Below are 22,134 nucleotides of genomic sequence, written 5' to 3' on the forward strand. Positions count from 1 at the left end.
GGTGGTGGAGCGAACGATGACTTGCCCAACAGGTCAACTCGTCGCTCGTAAGGACAGCTGTTTGAAAGAGCTGGCTGAGCCGCTGCGCTAAATGGCGTGCATGCGTGTATGCCCAGACTTCATCTTTCCGCATTCTGCCAAAGAATTCGGAAAAATAACTCGGATCCTTGTTTAACTCGTCTAGCGCCATGTTTCCCTAATCCCTGCAAGGGACTAGGGAAACACAAAAAGAATGAAGCGCCCTTTTCAAAGTGGAGGCACATCAAGGCGCTTTTAACTTTGTTATATTAATATCTCAAAAGCTAAAATCGCTGCCGAGACTCATCGCCAAGAAGCTGACTGGTCCAAGACGCTTAGGCCAATCTACGTAAGCTCAACCTTCCAGGCAAGTTTTGGTAGCTTATCTTGCTGACCTAGGCTTCGGTAGTGTTGTTGCACAATGTATTTGACGAGGTATGACGAGCGAAATGACAAGAGCATGATTTGTGCAAGCAATGAGCATTTCCATGAAGTGATGGATATGAGATTGTCAGCATCTTCTTGCCATCACAGTATCGCAATGACTACCAGCCCCAGGTTCCAGCTCCTACATCGATGCAGCACCCGTCAACATCATGCAAGGCAAAGTTTGTTAGTAATATCTCATCACCAAGCAGTCAAATGGACGTGCGAGAGGGAAAGTCATCAAGAGGGAGGACCGGATGAGTAAGGCGCGAAGTTGGGTTGTGGAGGCATGAACCAGCCATTCGGCGGACCTTGGGGATGAACGGACCCTGGAGCAGGTGGCATTGGACCCATATGGAACGGATGCAATCCTCCACTTCCAGGAGGCATCATGCCAGCAGGCATCATGTTTGGTGGAGGAGGTGGAAAAGAGAAAGGTTGGTTGGGGTGGAAACCACCCATCGAACCATCGTATACGTGATTTGGTCGAGGGAAAGGCCCCTCGTTGGACCCAGCGCGACCTGCGGATGGCAGCCCAACAGTCAGTATAGACAGCAAGTCGTTCTTGGGCGCTGCTTGTGCTGGAGGCGACTGCGGACTGGGCAGACGATTATGCGATGCGGGCTGCAGCATGCGCAGAAGCGTGTCAGTCTGGGGAGCGATGGACGCGGGTGCATCTTGGGGTGCGGCGCCATTTGAGGGTACCTGGCTGTTCCCATCAAAAGAGACAAGACTGCCCTGCGACAAGCTTTGATCATGGCTCAGCATTTGCAAGAGCTTCTGAGCCTGACCAGACTTCTGTGGTCGAGGAGCTGGTAGCGGTGACTGGCTTCGGGATGGGTCATTTAGCATGTTCAGCAACGGATTGGGACCAGGAGCTGTAAAAACAGACTCTCCCTCTTTGGCGACGGCAGAACGATTGAGAGCGGATAGCAGGAGAGTGGCACGATCTTCAGCCGAGGCTGAGTTGGAAGCACTGGCTGCCTGGCCTTGCGATGCTGAGTGCGAATTCATCAATAGTGAGAGAAGTTGCTGCCCACGTTCGTCACCGCTGGCTTGAATCATGTTGGCACCTGCGCCAGGGAACATTTGATCGAAGGCCTTGGTGGTGGTTGCTGATTGTCCATCCGCCAGGTTTGACACGGCTGCACGAGCAGGATCTGGCGTAGGAGACGAAAGACCAAGCAGCGCTTTGAGCTTGTCACTGGTTGGAGGAGCCGGCAGTGGCTCAACCTTGTTCTGTGAAGCCTTGTTCTCGCCAGAGAATGCCGGAAAGAGCGAATTCGTATCGACAAACGATGGCACTGCCGCTGCGGCCGCACCCTTGGCCGCAGAGGGGACTGGTGAGGAGGTGGCGTGCTCGATAACGGGACCCGACTTGGCCGCCGGACGGTTCGGATGAGTTGCCTTGTTGGCATGAATCCACTGCCTCAAACGTCCGATAAATGGCGAAATGAGATAGAACTTGCCGCCCATGCCCGGAGGTGGGTCTTTTGACTTCTTCCACGTGGGCAGATCACTCAACTTGAACCAAGCGATCTTGGAGATCTCCTTGCGTGTCAAGGTCTCGAACTTGGTGCTCTCCTTTACACCGGGCACAATGTAGAGACGAAGGCGCTGTTCTCGCATCGTTAGGTCCATAAAGTCTTGGCTGTCTTCCGGCAAGAGCGAGCTGCAGTCGTATCCAGTCTCTTCCAGCACCTCGCGGATGGCGCAATCACGTTCTGCCTCGTTCTGGTTGATCTTGCCCTTCGGAAATCCCCACGCTGCCGAAGACTTCCAGCCCTTGACCAAGAGACACTTGTTCCAGTCTTCGGCGAGCAAGATGGCACCGCAGACGGGTACACGCGTTTTGTACTTAAGAAACTCGTCAAAAGCAGCCTCGAGGTCTTGTTGCCCGCTGCCGCCAGTGATATAGCGTTGAATGAGCGGCACAACCATTGAAGCGGTCTGAAGCAGGTTATAGGAGAAGCGGCGAAGACCCTGAGATGGAAGGGCCGGATTGAGCGGGCGGAGAAAGTCTTCGTAGAACCAGTGGGCCTGTTCCACTTGAAAGCAGATGCGCTCGATGGACGACAGCTCGTCTGATGGAAGGTTGACAATAAATCGACTGCTAAGATCCTCTAGCGTCTCTTGGAAAGTAAGTCCTTTATAGGCGGCAAGAGGGTCACGTTCCAATGAGCTCGTGCAAGGTTCCATTGTAGCTGTAAACAGAGACAAGCGTGTAGCGTAACCAAGGTCAGCATCCAGTCGGACATGCCATGTTCGAACATCAAGAAGCGAAAGGCTGAGAACTTTTAATTGGCAAGGCATCCGGGTGGTGATGTGCACTGCGCGGATGCTTTGCAGTGAAACGAAGGGAGCAGAAGGAGGAAGACTTCAAAGCACTGATCTGTGCTTACCCTTTTGCTGGTCCGATCAAGCCAAGCTGGCGAAGACTGTCTCACAGTAAGACTTTATTGTGCAGTCATACTGTACTCCATCTGTGCCGAGATGGCCATGTTATGTTGGTGGATAAGGGCAGGACGGAAAGGGAGACTGGGAGGAGGGGATCTGGCGAGCGGTGCAGATTGAGAGAGCATAACTTACCTCCTTTAAAACCTCGGTCGCCGCCAGTAATCTCAGGGGTTATCCAAGAACCATCTGTTGCGATGAAGCGGAAGCAGTTCAGTGACTGAGGTAATACGAAGCTGCAAAACGGGATAGGAAGCACATACAAAAGTCGCCTTCTTGAGCCTTGACCTCATCGTCGTCGACCATGCACTTCCATTGACCTAGACGCTCAGGATCGGTCTGACTGGACGCATAGAAACAGAGATAGTCCTTGATCGAAGAGAAGCCGGGGGTTGGCTGGGGATATGACCAGATGCGACCTGTGACGACGGGGCCTTGATCCTTGTTGAACTGGAGATCGTGGTAGGCAGCCATACCCTTCCATTCGCACATGGTGCGCCTGGCCTTGGACGGCTTGATGAGGTCCATCTTGACGCTGCTGGGTGGAAAGTAGTACGTGGGTGGGTGAGAGGTCTCGAGCACACGGTAGCCTTGCGTGGTTTCGGCAATAACCAGCTCCTGCTTGGAAGGAGTGACCCAGATGACCCTCAGCCTGGCTGAGGTCGGCTGGAGAGCAGGAGGTCTGGGATAGTTCCAGACATTTTCCTTCGGCCGCGAAGGCATGTTGAGCAAGCGTGTGTTGTGCTGAGGTTCACTTGCACTGGGGTTGCTGCCGTTGGTAGTAGTAATGACAGGTTGGCATCCTTGGTGCAGCGCTGAGCGGATCTGTTTGTCGCGCGATCGCTCATCAAATGGAGTGAGACGTGCACAAGACCGACGCAGCCAATCAGGCTCAAATTCTTGGGACCCGATCGAGACCCGATCCGCACCTTGCTAATTCCATGGCCCTAGACTTAATTCGCGTAAGAGACAGTCAGCAGACTCGGGTTGCTCACGCAACATACAGCACAACCTTCGTCTGCTCAAAGGCGAACCTTCGACAAGCCTTCGACAGATATTGACGCAGCTTAGCTAAGACAGACACAGCCCTGTACCAATGAGACGAGCGCTTAAAAACCGATCGTTACGATTGATTCAGGAGGGGACACGTTGAGCAGACGTAGGGGACTACGAGCAAAGAGAAGACTGCTGAAAGACATGGCATAAAGATTGCAGGATCGCAGCAACTGGAAACCGAGAGAGCAGCAGAGATACAAGCAGCGAGCCCCGAGAGATCAGCATCGCAAGGTAATTAATGGAGATCAAACATTGTTCTACTGATGGGGGAATGCGGAGTCACTGTTGACGTGAGAAGAATCCGCGCTCGACTTTGGAAGGAGCGACGAGGGCGCACCACGGGAGAGTGTGGCTTACAGCAGAGAGAAGGGGGCCAATCAAGGCTCCTCCTCCCACTCGGGCGAACGCTTGACGTGGGTGGCCATGACCGATCGCTTCGAGGGGGTCTTGATCGCGGGGCCGTTCGAGATGGAAGGGTAGTATCGGCAGTTGGAGCTCTTGCCGGCAGGCTGGGCAGCAGGAGTGGGCTTGACACCCTGATACCAGGTGGAACCAGAGTAGACACCGGGCCATTCGCCCTCTGTGCCATCGCATTGCTCAAAGACACCGCGGTCGTAGTTGGCGGGCTCGTTCCAGAGGCAACCCATGACATCGTAGATGTGAGGGCACCACTGACGGTCCCAAGGACCAGAACGGCAGGCACGGAAGCAGTACTCGGTGGCCGACATGAAGTTCTGCCATTCGGGAAGCTGCTCCCAGTTGCCAGTGTAAGCGCGGGTGAAGACCTGGCCACCGACGGGGTTACCAGAGCCAGTAGCACCGTGAGGGTCGAGCTCACCGCCCTCGTCGCCAGCCTGGATGTGAATCTTGGTGAAATCACCAGTACCGGTGATCTGGACGAAAGAGGGAGTCTTGAGGAAGTGAGCGCCATGGATGGTGCCATCAGGGATCAGACGGGTGCCGTAACCGGACTTCATACAGTAGGAGACCATGACTGCTTCCAGGTCACCAACAGTGTCGGCGCCATTGGTCTTGGGAGGACCCCAGAGACAGAAGTCCTTGACCGAGTTGATAAAGATGTTCTGACACTTGGCCTTGGGGTTGGTGGCGCCGTAACGCTGCTGGCAGTCATTGTAGCCGGTCTGACCGCCCTTGGCGTCGGTTTTGGCGGGCATGTGAGCGGGGTCGTAGGCGGCAGTGACGCCGAGAACACCGGCAACAAGGGCGATGAAAACAGACTTGGTGAACATGGCTGATGATCGAGTCGATTGGAATTGTTGAATGGAAATGAAAGTAGGAAGGTGGATTGGGAAAAGAACGTGTGTAGTCTCGAACTAGGATGAGGACCCGAGCCGTGGCAGCTGGAAGACGAGACGTTTGGAGGAACAGGGAAGGGGAAGGTTGGTCAGTAGTGGAGATGAGGGGTTGAAGGTGTTGGTGGTGGAGAGAGGAATCGAGTGGGAAGGTCGAAACGGATTTGTATTGGATGACTGGCTGGCTGCAAAGGCGAGGCAGAGCAGAGCAGCGCAGCGCAGCGCAGCGCAGCGCAGCGAAAGGGTCCTGCGTCGCTCGAGACATGGACGGGAAGACCGGCCATGAGTGGCTCATGTGACAACGGGAACAAAGGGCAACACAGAGAATTCTGAAATCATCGCATTCACAGTTAGCAGCCTGGGAGAGAGCAGAATTGTGACTGTCAATCTGGAAGCGAGGGGGCATGGCAAGTACAGTAATGGCTCTCAAGTGGGCCCACTCGGGAAAGAGAAGGAACAGTCTGTGAGTGCAAACGCTGAAGAAAACGTTCACGCTTTACAAGAGGTGTGTCAACAATGCAACGCGTCCAAACCCAACCAAAACACAGCCGGCGGAGTTCCAAGATGCACTGCAGATCAGCAGTCGGCTTGTGGTCACTGGAGGCAGTTGAGGACTGTCTTGCACCGAACCGCGCAGTTCCGTAGCAAAGGGTCTGCAAGAGGCAAATCAAGCCTCGGACCCAAGTGGCCAGCAGTTAAAAATGGCAGCCAGCTTGGTGGGTGAGACGAGAGTCTACCGAAGGAATGCGCAAGGTCATGTGGCGGAAGGGGATGCCCGAGGTCCAACGCATTAGAAAATTGAAATGGCAGGAAAAGGGTTTGTGAGAAATGCCAAAAGGCAGGGGCAAATCGCAGAGCTGCGCGGCACGTCCACCACGGTTTACTTGTCCACAACGGAGAAGGCGAGGCGAAACGCGAGCAGAGAACCAAACTTTTCGAAAAGAACAACACTTACAACTCGTGACTGGTGTCAGCTGAACTGGAACTTTGGTGTCGCGGGTGCCGCAGCAGAGTAGTGTGTGCCAGCGGAAGTCGCGAGTAGTTCAGACTTGGCTCTGCACATGCATATTTTTGGCCGAAGCCTTCACCACCTTATCTACTCGGGCATGTTCGTCGGTGCCTTTCTCTGTCCCTTGTTGCTTTGATCAACGCATTTGTCTGTGGTTGAAAGTCGAGCTACCTCCTGTGCGATGATCGTCGTGTTACTTGATGTGGTACAGGCTCCAAAAAGGCTTGTCGTTCCTGCTAGCTTGGCGCGTGCCAGTGCCCGTCGAACATGCACGAGATCGAACAACAGGCTGCCGGTGAGTGCAAGCAGCATGTCATCCTGCTCCTTCCATCCCGACTAGTGTAGTCTCGGTCTTCCGCCTCGCTGGCATGATGTATGCAACTCGGATAGTGTTCTCCTCGAACGCCAGTCAGCCTGGATCCGATCCTTGTTTGGACAGCCAGACCCTTCTACACCAGCGGCTGACTGCTTTGTCGCGAATGACCAGCCTGATGGGCTCCGAGGCCTCGATGTGGATCGACGCCACACGAAGGCCTGGACAAACATGTGATTTCAGGGAGGAAGACGAGGGCTGTGACGAGTTTTCGACAGCTCACAAGCTCGAATATCTCGCACGAAACGGTAGACAGAAGAACGTGACACTCAGACTTCCACTGCAATCGTGAATCGCACTTCTGCTGATATTGTCAAATTCTCTAGCGGCACTTCCCTGACGTGTTTATTAAGTAAGGCCTTCTGCGAAGTGGCACAACGGCGACTTCCTGGTATAAGCGGCAGCCATGCCGTCGATGTTGGCCTGGTAGACACACTGGGCTAGGCTGCTCGCCGGACAATACTCAACAACCGAGATGTCGGTGACTCAGATAGCTGTCACAGCTGTGCTAGCTTCTTTCTTTGCGAGAAGCACGGTTGTGCTGTCGTATGTCGATGGTGATCTGCACATTCTCAGGTGACCGAGAAGCAACGCTATTTCACCTTCGCGTTGCCGATGACTTGTCTCTGCCGTTCGTAGTGTCAGTTGCTTCTTTTCAGTGTGGCTATGCACAGCGCCCTTCTTGCTTCCTTGAGTGACTTTGCGGTCGGAGCAGCCAGAACCCCCGTGTCACTGCGTTCCCGATCATGTTCAGCAAAGTCTGGGGTCTAGGATCAGGTACGTTTCTTGGGTCCACTTTTTTGTGGCCCCTTTTTTGGGGTCATTCTTTCACCATTTCCTCCTGAACATTTTTGGCATTTCAACAATCGTGAATGTGAACGAAGCTAAGGTTCTTCTGCCTCCCTTGTCCCACGTCGCGTGTTCCATGTTGTCTGTGTTCCATGTCCCGTGTTCCGTGGTCCGCAGTATTTTAAATCTGTTGTGTCCAGTAGCCGACGTAACACAAAAGCTGGTTGATGGTGGACCGTGGACCGTGGACGACATGTTCGTTATCGACCGTCAAAGCACGCCATCGCTTCAATCGTGAATAGGCAGGCAAACCTTGTCGTCCGTTCATTACAGAAAGTATTTTCGGACAACCAAACACTCCTGATGCCAACGAGTGCAAGGCGTGCAATACTGATGACAACGTCCACTAGCAAGTACAGACAAGCGTGAGTAGATGGCTCCACCGGTGTGCAGAGACATCCAAGCTGCCGCGGCTAATTGTTCGGCGTTGCTCAGGAAGAAAAATATTGCGCGGTTGTACCGGTCTGAAATTTCGGTAAACAGTCATGAGCTGCATGATATGTGATCGCCACTTTTTCACTGTGTAGTTGCACAGTGCTTGAAATATTGCTCGTCGTCTGGTAGCCAGACGCTGTCTCATATTCAGCACCAGCACGATCGGCTATAACAAAGCAAAATTTGGAGGGTTGGCGGTGGGCTGTCAAAATTTCGAACTGACGAAGAAGTAGACCGCGCTTGCGTGATTTGGACGGCCTTAAGATTTGCAGCCTTTGCTGCTCTCGACGTCAGCAACTACTTGATACAATGTCGACCAAAACAACCTCCTCTTCCTACCACCACCGCAACACTGTTCTGTCATACATATCCACCGAGCAACATGACAATTTCAAGTACCAACGGCGTCTCCAATGACAACGGGCATGCTGACGTGCTTGTCTCCTCGGGCTTCTCCACCAAGGCCATTCATGTCGGTTCCGAGCCCAACGCAGCCACAGGCGCTGTCATTCCACCCATCAGTCTGAGCTCCACATTTGCCCAGGATGGTATCGGAAACCACAAGGGCTACGAATACTCTCGTTCAGGAAACCCAAACCGCGATTCTTTTGAGCGCGCGCTTGCTGCTCTCGAGGGTGGCAGCCGCGGTCTCGCCTTCTCTTCTGGTTCTGCCGTGACCGCGACGGTGCTCAACTCGATGCCTTCTGGCTCGCACATTGTCAGCGTCAACGATGTCTACGGTGGTACCTACCGTTATTTTACCAAGGTAGCCACCGTTTCACAAGGCATTCGGACCAGCTTTGTCGAGATGGATGGACCCGAGGCTGAGGTGAGCGAGCGTGTCAACGCTGCCATCCGTAAAGAGACATCGCTCGTCTGGATTGAGACTCCCACCAACCCCACGCTCCGTGTGATCGACGTGCCTCTGATTGTCAAGCTCGTACGAAACCACCCGAACGCAAGCAAGGACATCAAGATCGTTGTCGACAACACTTTCATGAGCCCATGGTTCCAGAATCCTCTTGCTCACGGTGCCGATCTTGTAATGCACAGTGTCACCAAGTATCTCAACGGCCACAGCGATGTTGTCATGGGTGCTGCGGTCACCAACGACGAGGCCTGGGCCGACCGCCTCGCTTTTCTGCAAAACAGTATCGGTGCTATCCCATCTCCCTTCGACTGCTGGCTCGCCTTGCGCGGTCTCAAGACGCTTGCGCTGCGTATGAAGGCACACGGCGCGTCTGCTTTGGCTATTGCTCAGTTCCTCGAAAATCACCCATCTGTCGAGACCGTAATCTACCCGGGCCTCCCTTCACACCCTGGTCACGAGGTGGCACGACGACAGATCTCGAAACGTGCTGCTGCTGCAGGCCCTTCCAACTCCAACGGCGCGTTTGCTTATGGAGGAATGATCTCGTTCCGCATTAAGTCGAATCCTGCTGACGACGAACCCGCCGACAAGCTGCTGTCCAACCTCAACGTCTTCACACTCGCCGAGTCGCTCGGTGGTGTCGAGAGTCTGATCGAGCTGCCCTCTAAGATGACTCACGGCTCGGTAGCGCTCGAGGACAGGATCAAGATCGGTATCGGCCACAACCTCATTCGTGTCAGTGTCGGTATCGAGGAGACAGCCGACCTAATTCAGGATCTCGAGCGCGGTCTCAAGGCTGCTGGTCTCTGATTGTTCTCAGTGGCAGCTGCGTACTCCATTTGCCAACTATCCTGACCTCTTACGATTTCCCATAGAGTGTCGATCGTTGCTATTGTTTTTATTGGTCGATTGCACTTTCTTAGAATACCCCTCGCTATCAAGGCTTACGCCGTCGCCGTCCTTCTGCTGTTTAAGCCCAGTCTTCGCTGCTTTGTGCTCTCCAGTCTGCAAATTGGCTTCTCATACCAATTCTTCGACCGAACATTTGACCTCCGCCAGCGACACCTGTGATTACTCGTGCCGATAACTGCAACGACCACAGGATTTATCCTGCCTCTTCAAGCAGTCACTGTGATTCTTGACGCCTTTGTGTCGACACCAAGTTGTGTAGCGGAAAAGCACAATTTCGCAGCTGACATCGGTGACGCGATGTATGGCATGACATCACAAATTCGTTTCTCGAGCTTAAAAAGTGAACTTCCCCGCCTCCACAAAACGTGAATGGTAGGTGGCCGAGATTTTTTTTTCTGTTGCGCGCAGATGCTGACCCAAGCAGATGGATCTTTTCGCTCGTAGGAGCACGAAGATCCTCGTCAACGTTAATGCAGCTGGTCAACGATCATCTTCTCCATGAATGTGTAGCAGGGCTCTTTGAAGTACTTGCCACGAGCTCATACACGAGCAACGGCAACGGGATTCGCCATAGCCACCAACGCAGCAAGTTCAGCCAAAGCTACAACATGCAACGATACTTCTCGACATCGGTGACAAGGGCGTGCTGGCTGGGGGACCAGCGCGTCGCATCTAGAGTCCCTCGACTCGTGTCCAAAGACCCGTCAAAAGCTTCGTCTTTGCAGCCTAGAACGTTGTCGCATCACTTTGCTCAACCTGGCCTCGCCTCGTCCGAAACATGCACTTCTCGACGCAGCATATCCGAAGCATTCGGTTTGCTTGCCGGGTCAACAGCTTCATCCCGTACTGGTCTACGCAGGCGGAACATCTCGACCTGGTCTCATCCATCGCGATCTTTCTCGTCCACCAGCTCAAACCGTGACCTTAAACAAGATACGAAGGACAAGCTAGTGGAAGAAGGCAAGAAGTTCGCCAAGGACAAGCTCGACTCGAAATTGAATGCGACAGAAACCAGAGAGCAGGCCAAAAATCTCTCTTCTTCCGTCAGCAAGATTCTCTTCACCTTGCTAGCCGTTGCAGGCGTAGCATACCAGTTTGTGGGCGGAAAGACACATGCTGAAGAAGCATGCACCAGCCTTAAACCAGCTCCTAAGTACACAAAGCATCAAGTGTCGCTGTTGTGTCTCGTCGGGCCGTCGCTCTCCGGTAAAAGTACGCAAGCCAAGCGCCTAAGCAACCATTTCCCTGAGCTGGACGCGGTTGTTCAACCCAAATCGATCGATGAATTGTCAAGTATCATCGCCTCTCGAGCGACCGGCAAGAAACGCACATCTCTCATACTGGATGACTTCCCAACGACGCTAGAAGATGCGCAAAGAATCGAGGACGAGATCGTCCCCATCTTTTGTTTTTCCTTCTACGATCTTCCGCTGGGGGATTTTGAGAAGCGTCTATCGGAGAAAGACGAAAAGAAGAAGAGGGAAAAAGTAGATGAGTTCAACAAGTATTCAGAGAGACTGGAGCCGCTGGTGAAGAAGTACAGACACCAGGGAAACATCTACGAGATAAGCGCGGACTGGAACAGCGCGGACGAGGTGTGGGAACAGGTCGAGGCTAAGACGCAGCAAATTTTGGAGCTGAGAGAGAGAGGTGATCTATGATCTTCAACAGGAAGGGGAGCAAAGTGGTTGGTATTCTAGTGTGGCATCTGCATTGACTCGAATTCAGACTCGCCCATGTTTTCACAATCTTGGGGAACGAGTTGTCACCGTCGCTTGATAATTTGAAAGTGTATGTAGCCATGCATGTTGATGGAATGTCCATTGGGTGTCGTACTCGAAGGAGATGTTATGATGGAGCCTGTTGTGAATGCGCCGAGGACAGATCTGCAGGGAGAACCTTGTCTCGTGGCTCGTCTTGTTCCCGTTCACCATCCTCGTCGTCGGTTTCTCCCTCCTCTTCCTCCTCCTCCATCTCCGCGAGCAATGCTGGCAAGCGTCCAGGCTCTGCGCCTTCGAACAGCCAAGCGTGGCTGTTCATCAATCTTTCCGGTTCCTCCACCTCTTCCTTGTCGTCGTCGACCACCACCTTCGTTTCGGCCTTGTTGATGTCATGCGCGCGCTCTTCCTGCTCTTCTACCTTATGCTTGACCTCTTCCGCCGCCTGCGTACCCACCACATCTCTGCTCGGCTGGATCGACGGCAAATTCCATCCGAGTTTGCGACAGAGATACTCGACGATGCGGTCGCAATCTCCCAACAACATGATATCCGTTGCCAAGTGGAGGATTGGCGTCTTGTTGATCAGAATTACCGGGGTTGAGTGTGGGATGTGGCCGAGAATCTCGGATACAGGTGCGACTTTGAGCGAGGTACCCATGACGATGAGCAGGTCCACCTGCTCTCGATCTGCCAGTAGGGCGTGATCGAAGGACGAAGAGAGTTTCTCGCCGAAAAATGTAATGTCAGGTTTAAGGATGCCGAATCCAGGTAGCGAGGTCTCGTCGTTGAGATCCTCGTTGTCGTCGTCGGATTCATCAGTTGGTCTCCAACTCTTCCCATTCCCAACTTTGCGCTTCTTCTTGCTCGGCTTGGCCGCAGCTGCTTGTGTCAGCTTCCGTTGCTCGCACCGAGGACAACTCGGTACGCTCTGCTTGAAGATCGCTTCGGCAATCTCACTCCCCTTACACCTGAACCCACATGTCGGATCCGTACAGCTAGCACTAGCAAAGCTTCCATGACACTGCAACACCCGCTCGATCCCCACTAGCTGCTCTAACGTGTCAATGTTCTGACTGTAATTTCTCAACAACTGGCCCCTCTCTTCGATGAGTTTGATGAACCGATGTGCAGAGCTAGGCACAAAATTGCTGGGGAAGATCTTGTGCGCAAAGGAGTAGAACATTGACGGATTGGAGAGAAAGAAGGTCTTGTCAAACATGTCTTGTGGGTCGTCAAGTTCGTACTGTCCTTCAGATTGGAGGATGGCATAGATGCCGTCCTTGGAGCGAAAGTCGGGGATGCCGCAAGAGACCGAGATGCCGGCACCAGAGAGGATCATGATTCGTTTGCGGGTTGAGAGGAGATCGAGTGCATCGGAGATGGTGTTATATTGTGGCAGTTTTTCTCGACGTCGAAGGATGCGAGCGAGCGCGGTTTTCAGGATGGGAAGGAGGGTGTCGAGCGGTGCATCGGATTCGCGTATCGAACGAGGCAGGAAGACGCCCAATGCGAGAAGGAGGTGTTTGATGCGCAGCGGAGCTGGATCGGGTACGATGTAAGTTTGGAGAAAGGTGACGATGCCGCGCTGCTTGAGATCCTTAATCATGAGCGAGACGGTTTCGGGAGGGAAGGCGTCGGCGGCTGCGTCGAGGAGTCGATCGATCTCGGTATCGGATTCAGACTCGCCTTCGGCCATCTCTTCGAGTGCAGAAAGCTCTTCCGAGTCCATAGATTGGTACGAGGCCTCTGCAGGAGGTAAGGCCGCGGCTGCTTGCGCCGCAGATGAGTTTGTAGCACCGTTCATTGTTGATGGTACATGGGTCGATGTCGATGTTGATGCTGCAATTGCGTTGCCGTTGCTACTTCCGACCACGACAAGGTCCGCTGAAGTAGATCTTTGGAAGGCTTTGCCGCCCATAGAGATCGTAGCAATTCCAAGCCGAGACGGGGTGACGAGCTAAGGAGAGTCTGTCAAGTCGTTTGACATATGCCAACAAGAAGATACTTCTTTTGGCCCCACTGAGTGGCCCCAAGACCCTGGGCGACTTTCTCGCTCCACGACCCTTCTAATTCGAAATCCTTTGTTTTGACATTCTGATTCATTTCATCTTGAAACCGTCAGGCTTCGTCCATGCCACTTGCTAAAAATTCCTGCTGCAGCACGCGGATCCACTTTGAAGTATATAAACCCCAGTCCAACCCGCTTCCAATTCTGTGACTCTTTAACCCACTCCCTCCTTCCTGTTTCAAGGTACTTCAAAATTGCCTTTTACCATTTTGAACCATAATTCAGGAAGGGCTCATACGGGAGTTGCTATTTCAATTTTTCTTCCTTGTTCATCAAAAGTCCAGGTTTCGCATTCCGGCTTTCGAGCTCTTTCGGTCTCTTTACCCTCACAAATGCCACTTGCATGCAGGTGACCTTGGAGATCTGTCCATCGCTCGCGAGAGAAATCGTACAGCTCTCGAAGATCTGATACCTTTTCGACTTTTGTGGGCGTCGGATCCAAGGTGACTGGTGCCAAACGAGGCTTGAAGGGAAGAAGCGTCGAGGAGACTCGGTAGCTTGGACATCTGGTCGGGGAAGCGTAGCGGTTGAAGCGGTAATTCAGCGTCGTTGCTGCTAGGCTTCCTTGTTTCTTTGTACATGCAATCAATGATTATTTCCTATCGTATTACCGCTACGGGCTTGTGCGTGTCTTGTTGATTTGTTCTTCGTCTGCAGTATACTTCACCTGTTGCAGTTGAGTTGGTGGAGGCCTTAGGTCTGGCGGTTGTACGAGCTGGTCGCGGTCAACATCCTCACCTGACATTCATCGGCAACTGAGGACAACGCTTCAAACGAGCACACAGGAGGACCTGGCTAAAAGGACTAGAACAGTGCAAGGATCTGCTACAATTACAAAGATGCTACGACGACGACAACAACAACAGCAACAACAACAATAACAAGAATGAAAACAACAAATCCTGAAACTGCTTGGAGCAGAATCACTTGCGACGACGAGGTTGAGTAGCACCTTTGCCGTTAGCACCGACCTTGGGGCCTCTTTCCTTGCTCTTTGGTTCGGCGGCATCGGGTTTGCCGCGACGGCTCTTGTTTTTGACATTGGCGTGGGTGTAGTAGTTTTCGGCTTTGCGTTTGCTGGTGGTCATTCGCGGTGCTTTCTTTTGCTTTCGGCGTTCGTCATCATCATCATCGTCGTCGTCGTCGTCGGCGGCGGCGGCGGCAGCAGCAGCGGCGCGTTTGCCAGGTGACGACGTGGCGGTATTGACGGTAGCATCGGCATCATCATCTTGCTCCTCATCACCTTCCTCTGCATCTGAGCCGCCTTGGAAAACGTCGTCCCAGTTGAGGTCTTCAAGGGCATCACCGTCTTCGTCTTCATCGTCATCGTCATCGTCCTCCGCGACATCATCGCTGTCGAACGTGGCATCTTCGTCAACGGCGACTTCGGGAACCGGCTCGTCCTCGTCACGTTCCATGACATAGTCTTCGGGTCGACCTGCCTCGATATCCTCGCGCGTGAACTTGGTGGCTACAGCAATCTGCTTGAGCGGTTGCTCGACACCCTTGACCTTCTTCCTCTTGAGCAGCTTGTCAGTGGCAGTGTCAGCCTCGGCAGCAGCAGCAGCATCAGCGATGTCGCTAGTCTCAGCGCTCTTGACCTCTTCAGCAGTTGCCTTGGCCTTGCCCTTGCTTGACTTGGCGTCCTCTGGCAAAGCGGGGGCGACAAAGAACGGAATCTTGCCGCGGATCCAGTCGTTGAGCACCATCTTGGCTACTGTCTCGAGATCTGGTTCGCCACCCTTGAGCAGCTTACCCATACGCTTAGCGATCTGACCGAGGAAATCTTCCGAGTTGGTCCATTTCTCGAGGTTGTAAGTGCGACGGATGTACTCGGGCTTGACGCGCGACAGAAGCGCCGGAATGTGCTCTGCGGGCGTCTCAAGGTTCTCGACACGCACGACGCCCTTGAGCACGGTACCGGTCTCCGAATCGTGTGCCGAGACAGGTACGATACCAGGGCAGTCGATGAGGTAGATGCGGCGCATCAGGGTGATGTACTGCCACACCTTGGTCTCGCCTGGGATGGGTGCGACGTTGCAGACCTTCTTCTTCTTGAGCGTGTTGATGATCGAACTCTTTCCGGTGTTGGGGTATCCGACGAAGCCGACGCTGATCTGCTTCTTGTCTGAGTGAAGGACGCTAAACTGACGCAGCAGCTGGATGAGCGAACCTTTACCAAACGAGTTGTTGATCGAGGCGTGAAATGCAATAGTAGGGTACTCCTTTGAGAGGATCTTGACCCAACGAGCCTATAAACAGCAATCAGAGCAGAAGCAAGTATGAGCAAATCCATGGTCAGCAATGATGCCCAAATTAGACCAGCTAGCCTTTGGGCGATGTGAAGGGCAAGAGTGAAACAATGTTGGTTCCATGACTACGAGCACGGCGGAGAGACAAAAGCACCGTAAGCTCAACTCATATAGGAATCCCGACGTCGACGCTCCAGGCCCTCCCAGTCTACCCAGCCTTTATCGGCGGAAGAAGGTCTGGGAGTGGGCATGTCCCAAACGCTTGCCAACCGAAGCTGACAAGGGAGACATAGCTATGAGGGGGAGGTCATATCGACGCCGTTCTTCTTCCACATTCGTAACAGTTTTTGCGCCACTGACATCGCCTTCCCGGAGGACGACGACGGCACAGTACTTGACATGATTGTGGGGTGTCGTCTTGAAGTGAAGCTGGCGGGGAAAAGGGGAAAGGTAGAGCGAAGGCGAAGGATGGAAAGGTGAAAAACTTACAGTAACCCAAGTAGGGACCAGATCGACCTTGTTGAGAAGGAAGATGAGGTGCTTGTGCGGCTTCTCGTCGCGGATGTGCTTTTCGACGCTGCGGCAACGGGTGCCAAGTGGATCACGAGCATCGAGAACGTGAATGATGACGTCGGAAGAGTCGATAACTTTGTAGAGCTCACCCCAGATACGTCTCGACTGACCCTTGCTGTAAATAGGTTCGGAACGGCCACGAGTGACGGGAATTTCGTAGAGCTCGTCTGCGTCGGCAGTAAAACCGTTGGCAGAGCGCTGTGCGCTGGAGCCGACTTCGTAGTCTGAGGGCACGAGGCCGACACCAGCCGCCTTGGCTTCAAGAGCAGCCTGCTTTTCTTCGGCAGCGCGACCAGCCTGTTCACTGCTCATAGCCAACTCTTCGAACGAGCTCATACCGCCATCGAGACGAGGGCGCTTTCGTTGTGCACCTGGACCAAATGTGTCAGAGTAGGGCTCGAGAGTGGTGAGAGAAGGAGCCTTGCCATTGCCTGGATCCTGAATGAGCGACATAGGCAGCTTGTTTCTGCGCAACAGAACCGAGTAGGGATCGTTGACACGCGACCCGAGCGAGGTTCGGAAATGATCGAGCGCATCCTGAGAGATGACACGGGTGTTGCCGAACCATCGCTTGTCTGGCTGAACACGACCGGGCTTTGCTTCGCTGCTCTGAAACTCGGCAGCCTGAATGATCTTTCCGTTCTTGTCACGGATGGCTTTGGATGCGATGCCGTCCTTGGAGAGAAGTTTTACGACCTTGGCCTTCTTGGCATCGCGGTAGAAGTTCTCACCCTTGACACGCTTGATGCCGGTGGACTTTGTGTTGTTCTTCGAGGGACCACCTTTTACGACGACCATCTTGAGCCGAAATTTGACGAGATGATATTAGGGTATGAAGCTTGAGTTGGGTACGGAAGGTAATGCACGCGCAAAGGCGACGATAGCCTCTAGGGTATCGAAGGGGAGCTAGAACCAATGCGTGACGATGAATCCACCTACGTGCACGATGCTGAGTGGCTGCTTAGTAGCAGCTGTGTGATTGTATGTTTTGAAGACTCCAGCACTGACAGAGGCGAAGCACAATGGAGTCAAATGAGTGACCAGTGGTGAGGAGAAGGTGAAAGGTAGACAAGAACGACAAGAGGCTGAAACGCTGAAAGGCTGAAGAAGCTGATTCTGAGCAGCAAAAAATTCTGTTTCTTCTCAGCGAAATTTTTGCTTGAGAACCCTTACAAAAATCCTTTTTTCCTTGTCGTGTCTCCTCACGCCTCGCTGTTTTAAATATTTTATTCTTCTCTTTCCCATTTTCTACCTTACTCGGCCGTTTACAACATTCACCAAACTCTGAACGTTAAAACAGCCGTGAATCCGCCTCACTCTGAAGGAAAGGGGGAAAACTGCGGCTGAGTCGTGAGTGAGAGTGAGTGCGACGCGTGACTAAGCTTGGATTCAGGATTGAGACCCTGAGCTTGCTGCGCTGCACGCATCAGCACGGACGAGCGCTCTTCACCAAACGGTGTTGTGCTCTTACCAAGTCGTCTACTCGTGACTTGAAGAAGCAGAGGGATCATAGCTGCCTGTCTTCACATGATCTCAAAAAGTTCCACATCTTCCACACCTTCTCACCTTCTCAGCTGCAATCGCGACAACATCGATCAGGGCAAATCATGCATCACGAGACAAACTCGGGCACCTTGCCTATCTCTTCGACTCCGACCGAACAAAACACACCCTGTCGGTACTTCTACCGTTCAGGGCGATGTAGGAGGGGAGACAAGTGTCGATTCTCACATTCGAGTACTCGCAAACCATCCCAGCCGTGCTTGGCTACAGAGACACCTTCTGTTGAGGTCCGACTCTCTGCACAAGCTGTCGCATTCACACCTGGCACATCATCTCGATCCAACTTGTCTGCAAGCGTACAGGCTTTTCAGCCAGTAGCACGCCCCGGAAACAATGACAATGGTGCTTTGCAGGGTGTTGCGTCGGAACGGCAGTCCCCTTCAGCGTCATCCTCAAAGCCGAAGCCGAAGCCGATAATGAAAGGCGTCGCAGCCAGTGTTGGCAGCCCGAACACAGCGCGTTGCGACATCTGCATGGAAGTACCCACGGTTTACGCCCAGCATATCAACTGCAACCACCTCTTCTGTTGCCCCTGCCTCAAAACATGGCGGAAACAACGCAGTCAAGCCAAGAGCAAAGACTGTCCCACATGTCGAACACCCTCCGACTTCACATTTGTCACTCCGCAACCTTTCACTGATGGCGCCCGGACTCTTGCGCTCCAACGATTTCGTCAACGCGCTGCAGATACACCTTGCAAGAACTTCACCAAGAGTCTCGGATTAAGTAACAAGAGGTTGACTAAACCATTCTGCATGTTTGGTGACGATTGTTTGTACAAGCACGAGATGGATGGTAAGGAGTACAAGTTCGAACACGGGAAATACAAAATTCAGGAGAGCAAAAAGGGGACAAGACGGATCGTAGGCTTGGGTGCAAGAGCAGCTTAGAGGGGCTATGGGCACACGATTTCTTGCTAGGACTGAAAGCGTCGAGGGGCGTAGGGTTGAGGCGATAGAAGAGCATTTTTGAATGATTCCGCGCGCGAGTCTCGTTTCAAATGCTTGTGTGTAGATGCCTGACTCACAGAAGCGGGCATTTCAATTCGATGCATCTCCTTGCTCGACGATCCACGCACACATTGCAGTCATGCTCTTCAAGAAGGCAGATTGTCTCGTATGTAGGAATGACCTAACCTCACAAAAGTGAGCTGATGGCTTAAGCAATCAGCAGCTCGATGTTGCGCTTGACCCACCAAGCGCCAATGCGGATTGGATCCTTGATGAAGGCAGCATATGTCTCCTCTCTGTTCTTGAATTTGCTCGTCGCAGCTTTACCCGCAGCGCTGTACACCGTTGAGCCCAACGCAGACGACGAGAAGGGATCGGCAAGGTTGATCGACAAAGCCCAGCTGCGAACCTGGGATGGATCGATGGGTTTCTGCGAAGCGATCTGTTCTTCAGTGAACAGCGTTCCGTGAAGACCGTAGGGTACACGCTGGGGGAGTTTGATGCGACAAACGACGCGGGACATGAGCTTTGCGTCTATGATCCACAGCTCGCTGGAGGCGCCAGGAAGAACTTCGCCTGTGGATGGGTGAAGACCGGTCGCTTCGTCGAACACGTAGCAGACGAGCCAACCATCGTCTTCTTGCGATGTTTCATTTGTACTGCTACGACGTGGGACGAAGGTGGTTTCCTGCGCATACCACCCTCTGGGCATCTCGAAGATCTTTATCGGATCTTCCGGCGAGGCACTTCCATCTCGCTGAGCCGTCAACACCTCTTCCACCGTCCTCGTGTCCACACTGTCTCCAGCCTTCAATCGACCCTGGCTCCACATCGCCTTGCCCTTACGTATCAACGCCTGCGCATCCAATTTAACCAGCGCATCGATCTTAGCAGCCTTTCCCAACCCAGCATCAAATGTACCATCGCGCATACTGGTACCATAAACATAGCATGCCTGCTGCATCGAATAGTCCTCGTTGATCGTGGGGAACTCAAAGGGAATGTCCGACAGTGCAAATTCGTGACTGATCGTGTTGGTCTCGGCATGTTCTAGGTCGAAACGCCAGTAGTAGAGCTGACATTTCTCAGGGCAGTTCGGAGGTGGTAGCACGTGCGATGGTGGAAGCAAATTACCTGCAGAGTAGACGAGCGTCGCACTATTGAGCCGGCACCCGAGCATGTTGACGCCGCGAATGGCTGACCGGGTAGCGTGCTCGTGAGAAGCGTCAAACTTGCCATCGTCATCCCAACTGTTCGCCGTGTGGTAGATACAGCAAGCCTCCGCGCTTTCGTACCAACGCACTCGCTCCGGTTCGTATCGAGGCAAAATTCCGAAGCGGGTGGGTTGAGAAGGATCGTAGTGCAAGATCGGCTTGCCGCGGACGAGGTTCATCATGTCGAGCGAGAGCGGTACGTCGATGATCACGGTTTGGGTTGCGGTGGCGCCAAAGTCGTGCATCATCTTGGGCTGTTTGAGACCGCGTACTGCCTTACCCTTGATTGTCTTGGCATGAGCCGGCAGGTCCGTTTTCTTCGATTGTGATGCAGGGATGACACTGATGCGAAGATACGGCGGCTCGAAGCACATGTGGTAGAGAAGAAGCTCCTGCGTCCTTGGGTCGATTTTGGGATGCGCTGTGGTAAATTCGCGAAGCATGCTGACAATTGGTGGGCCTCCGCCAAATCCTTTCGATGAGGAACTAGTCAAGCTGTTGCCGCTATTCTTATCACATGTTTCCTTCTCCTTGTCTTCTTCTCCCGTGTACCACCCAGCGGTCTCAAGACCAGGTAGCATGATCCGCATAGGTGGTCCACTTTCGCATCCAGCCATAGCTTTTCCATCGTGCCAGAACACACTCGTGTTAGCTACACTGATGCGCTTGAGTTTCTGGTTGCCACCCAAACCGAGGCCTGGGAGCCATGTGAGCATAGCCAGTACAAAAGTGCGGATGATCTCACATAGCAACCAAAAGACAGAGGTGTGGGGGTTGACAAGCGTAGCGATGCTGGGAACGTAGGGTAGTCTCGAATGCTCTGGTGTCGAGAGCAGGAGGTCGGTGAGAATGAATCGGTTGAGGAAACATGGTTGTATGGTCCCCTTCGGGGTGCGTCGAAAGAGAACTCCGGCAAGCATACCGTCTGCATCGAACCAGTGCGCATCGCGGTCCCGCTCCGAGTTGGCAAGTGGGTTGCCTCCGTTGCGAACGTACTGGCTGCCAGCGAATTCCTCCGGTATCGTTCCTTCAAAGAGACAGTCTGTGAGAGGGCATTCCGTTGTAACTGGCGCAAAGTTGCCGGAGAGGTACGGGTGGACATATTCTTTCTTGGAAGTTCTTCTGCGTGAAAGGACTGGTCGACGAGAAATTGCTGAGCTTCCTGGGCGTGATGGTCCGGCCTCTGCCAATTCTTCGTCCTTCGACAGAGGAATTGTGAAAGAGGATGGTGGATATGCATGGTCTTCAGCAGGCGGTGGTGGCGAAGGTATTGAGATGACTGGCGCGCAGTGTTGGCTTGAGGGAAGTCCCTGCAACGAGGCAGAGTGTTGCCTGCGGTTACTCGAGCCTTTCACCATCCGGGCAAATGCCTATCGAGGATGTTGATGGAAGCGGGCTCGAAAGCTGAGCTAATGCAGATGTTTTAGAATTGTCAAGGGCGGTCAAAGGATTAACAAAAGGATAGATGGAGGAAACATGAAACGACATGGAATCAGATGGTAACGGTGAAGGCTTTCGACGACGGTGCGAGTAAGGGATGCAAAGAACGGTGTACTGTACGAACACCCTCTTACGGAGCACAAGGTCGACATCCATGCTCAGCCTTTGCCAGACGACAGGGTCCAGCTCCCCTCTCCCTTCAGGACGGTTGCACCGACGGCACCTTTTGGGCAAGTTGATTGGCGAGCCAGGATTACTACTGCTGCACAAAAGCGTTCGCGAGTCGTCTGTGAAGGAATCTATCAGTGACGGCACTCAATGCGGAGAATGACGTGCAAGTTCAACTTGCGCTATAATTGATGACAGACAGCTTTGTCAGGTAAACGAAAGGGCTGCACTGCAATCGTGAGATTTAAGCGAGACTCGTGGACGGCAATAAAAATGCGGACTGGAAAACCGTTCGCGATCTTGACCCGAATCGGCGGCTGTCTGGTGAGAGTAAGAACCATATGAATCGAGGGTCCAAAACCAACTTTGGGTGCGAGTTCAGAGACCCTCCGAATGACTATTTGTACCCCATTGCCCCTCTGGAAAATGTGCGGACAAAGGAGGCGCTGGTCCTCTATTCACGATTTTG

At 53.2% G+C, this 22,134-nt stretch overlaps 8 protein-coding genes across 8 annotated transcripts; 3 read left to right on the top strand and 5 right to left on the bottom strand.

Annotated features, from left to right (window-relative positions):
* Positions 1-684: 684 nt before the first annotated feature.
* On the bottom strand, positions 685-3,621 carry UMAG_10588 (decapping enzyme complex catalytic subunit; the record flags this gene model as incomplete). Its single annotated transcript, XM_011389037.1, has 3 exons — positions 685-2,648; positions 3,034-3,087; positions 3,162-3,621. The coding sequence occupies 3 exons, from the start codon at positions 3,619-3,621 to the stop codon at positions 685-687; spliced, it is 2,478 nt and encodes an 825-aa protein (XP_011387339.1).
* Positions 3,622-4,331: 710 nt separating this feature from the next.
* UMAG_00961 (uncharacterized protein) lies at positions 4,332-5,204 on the bottom strand (the record flags this gene model as incomplete). Its single annotated transcript, XM_011388653.1, has 1 exon — positions 4,332-5,204. One exon carries the CDS (start codon positions 5,202-5,204, stop codon positions 4,332-4,334), a length of 873 nt encoding a protein of 290 aa, XP_011386955.1.
* Positions 5,205-8,315: 3,111 nt separating this feature from the next.
* UMAG_10589 (putative cystathionine gamma-lyase) lies at positions 8,316-9,614 on the top strand (the record flags this gene model as incomplete). The annotated part of the gene is made up of 1 exon (XM_011389038.1): positions 8,316-9,614. One exon carries the CDS (start codon positions 8,316-8,318, stop codon positions 9,612-9,614), a length of 1,299 nt encoding a protein of 432 aa, XP_011387340.1.
* A 710-nt stretch (positions 9,615-10,324) lies between these two features.
* Positions 10,325-11,377, top strand: UMAG_10590 (uncharacterized protein; the record flags this gene model as incomplete). The annotated part of the gene is made up of 1 exon (XM_011389039.1): positions 10,325-11,377. One exon carries the CDS (start codon positions 10,325-10,327, stop codon positions 11,375-11,377), a length of 1,053 nt encoding a protein of 350 aa, XP_011387341.1.
* Positions 11,378-11,564: 187 nt separating this feature from the next.
* On the bottom strand, positions 11,565-13,355 carry UMAG_00963 (uncharacterized protein; the record flags this gene model as incomplete). The annotated part of the gene is made up of 1 exon (XM_011388654.1): positions 11,565-13,355. One exon carries the CDS (start codon positions 13,353-13,355, stop codon positions 11,565-11,567), a length of 1,791 nt encoding a protein of 596 aa, XP_011386956.1.
* Positions 13,356-14,428: 1,073 nt separating this feature from the next.
* On the bottom strand, positions 14,429-17,128 carry UMAG_00964 (uncharacterized protein; the record flags this gene model as incomplete). Its single annotated transcript, XM_011388655.1, has 2 exons — positions 14,429-15,757; positions 16,247-17,128. 2 exons carry the CDS (start codon positions 17,126-17,128, stop codon positions 14,429-14,431), a joined length of 2,211 nt encoding a protein of 736 aa, XP_011386957.1.
* Positions 17,129-17,937: 809 nt separating this feature from the next.
* On the top strand, positions 17,938-18,783 carry UMAG_12122 (uncharacterized protein; the record flags this gene model as incomplete). Its single annotated transcript, XM_011389187.1, has 1 exon — positions 17,938-18,783. The coding sequence occupies one exon, from the start codon at positions 17,938-17,940 to the stop codon at positions 18,781-18,783; it is 846 nt and encodes a 281-aa protein (XP_011387489.1).
* Positions 18,784-19,051: 268 nt separating this feature from the next.
* Positions 19,052-21,415, bottom strand: UMAG_00965 (uncharacterized protein; the record flags this gene model as incomplete). Its single annotated transcript, XM_011388656.1, has 1 exon — positions 19,052-21,415. The coding sequence occupies one exon, from the start codon at positions 21,413-21,415 to the stop codon at positions 19,052-19,054; it is 2,364 nt and encodes a 787-aa protein (XP_011386958.1).
* Between the last annotated feature and the right edge of the window lie 719 nt (positions 21,416-22,134).

The sequence above is a fragment of the Mycosarcoma maydis genome, chromosome 2 (assembly GCF_000328475.2).
Source record: "Mycosarcoma maydis chromosome 2, whole genome shotgun sequence".
Taxonomy (NCBI): domain Eukaryota; kingdom Fungi; phylum Basidiomycota; class Ustilaginomycetes; order Ustilaginales; genus Mycosarcoma; species Mycosarcoma maydis.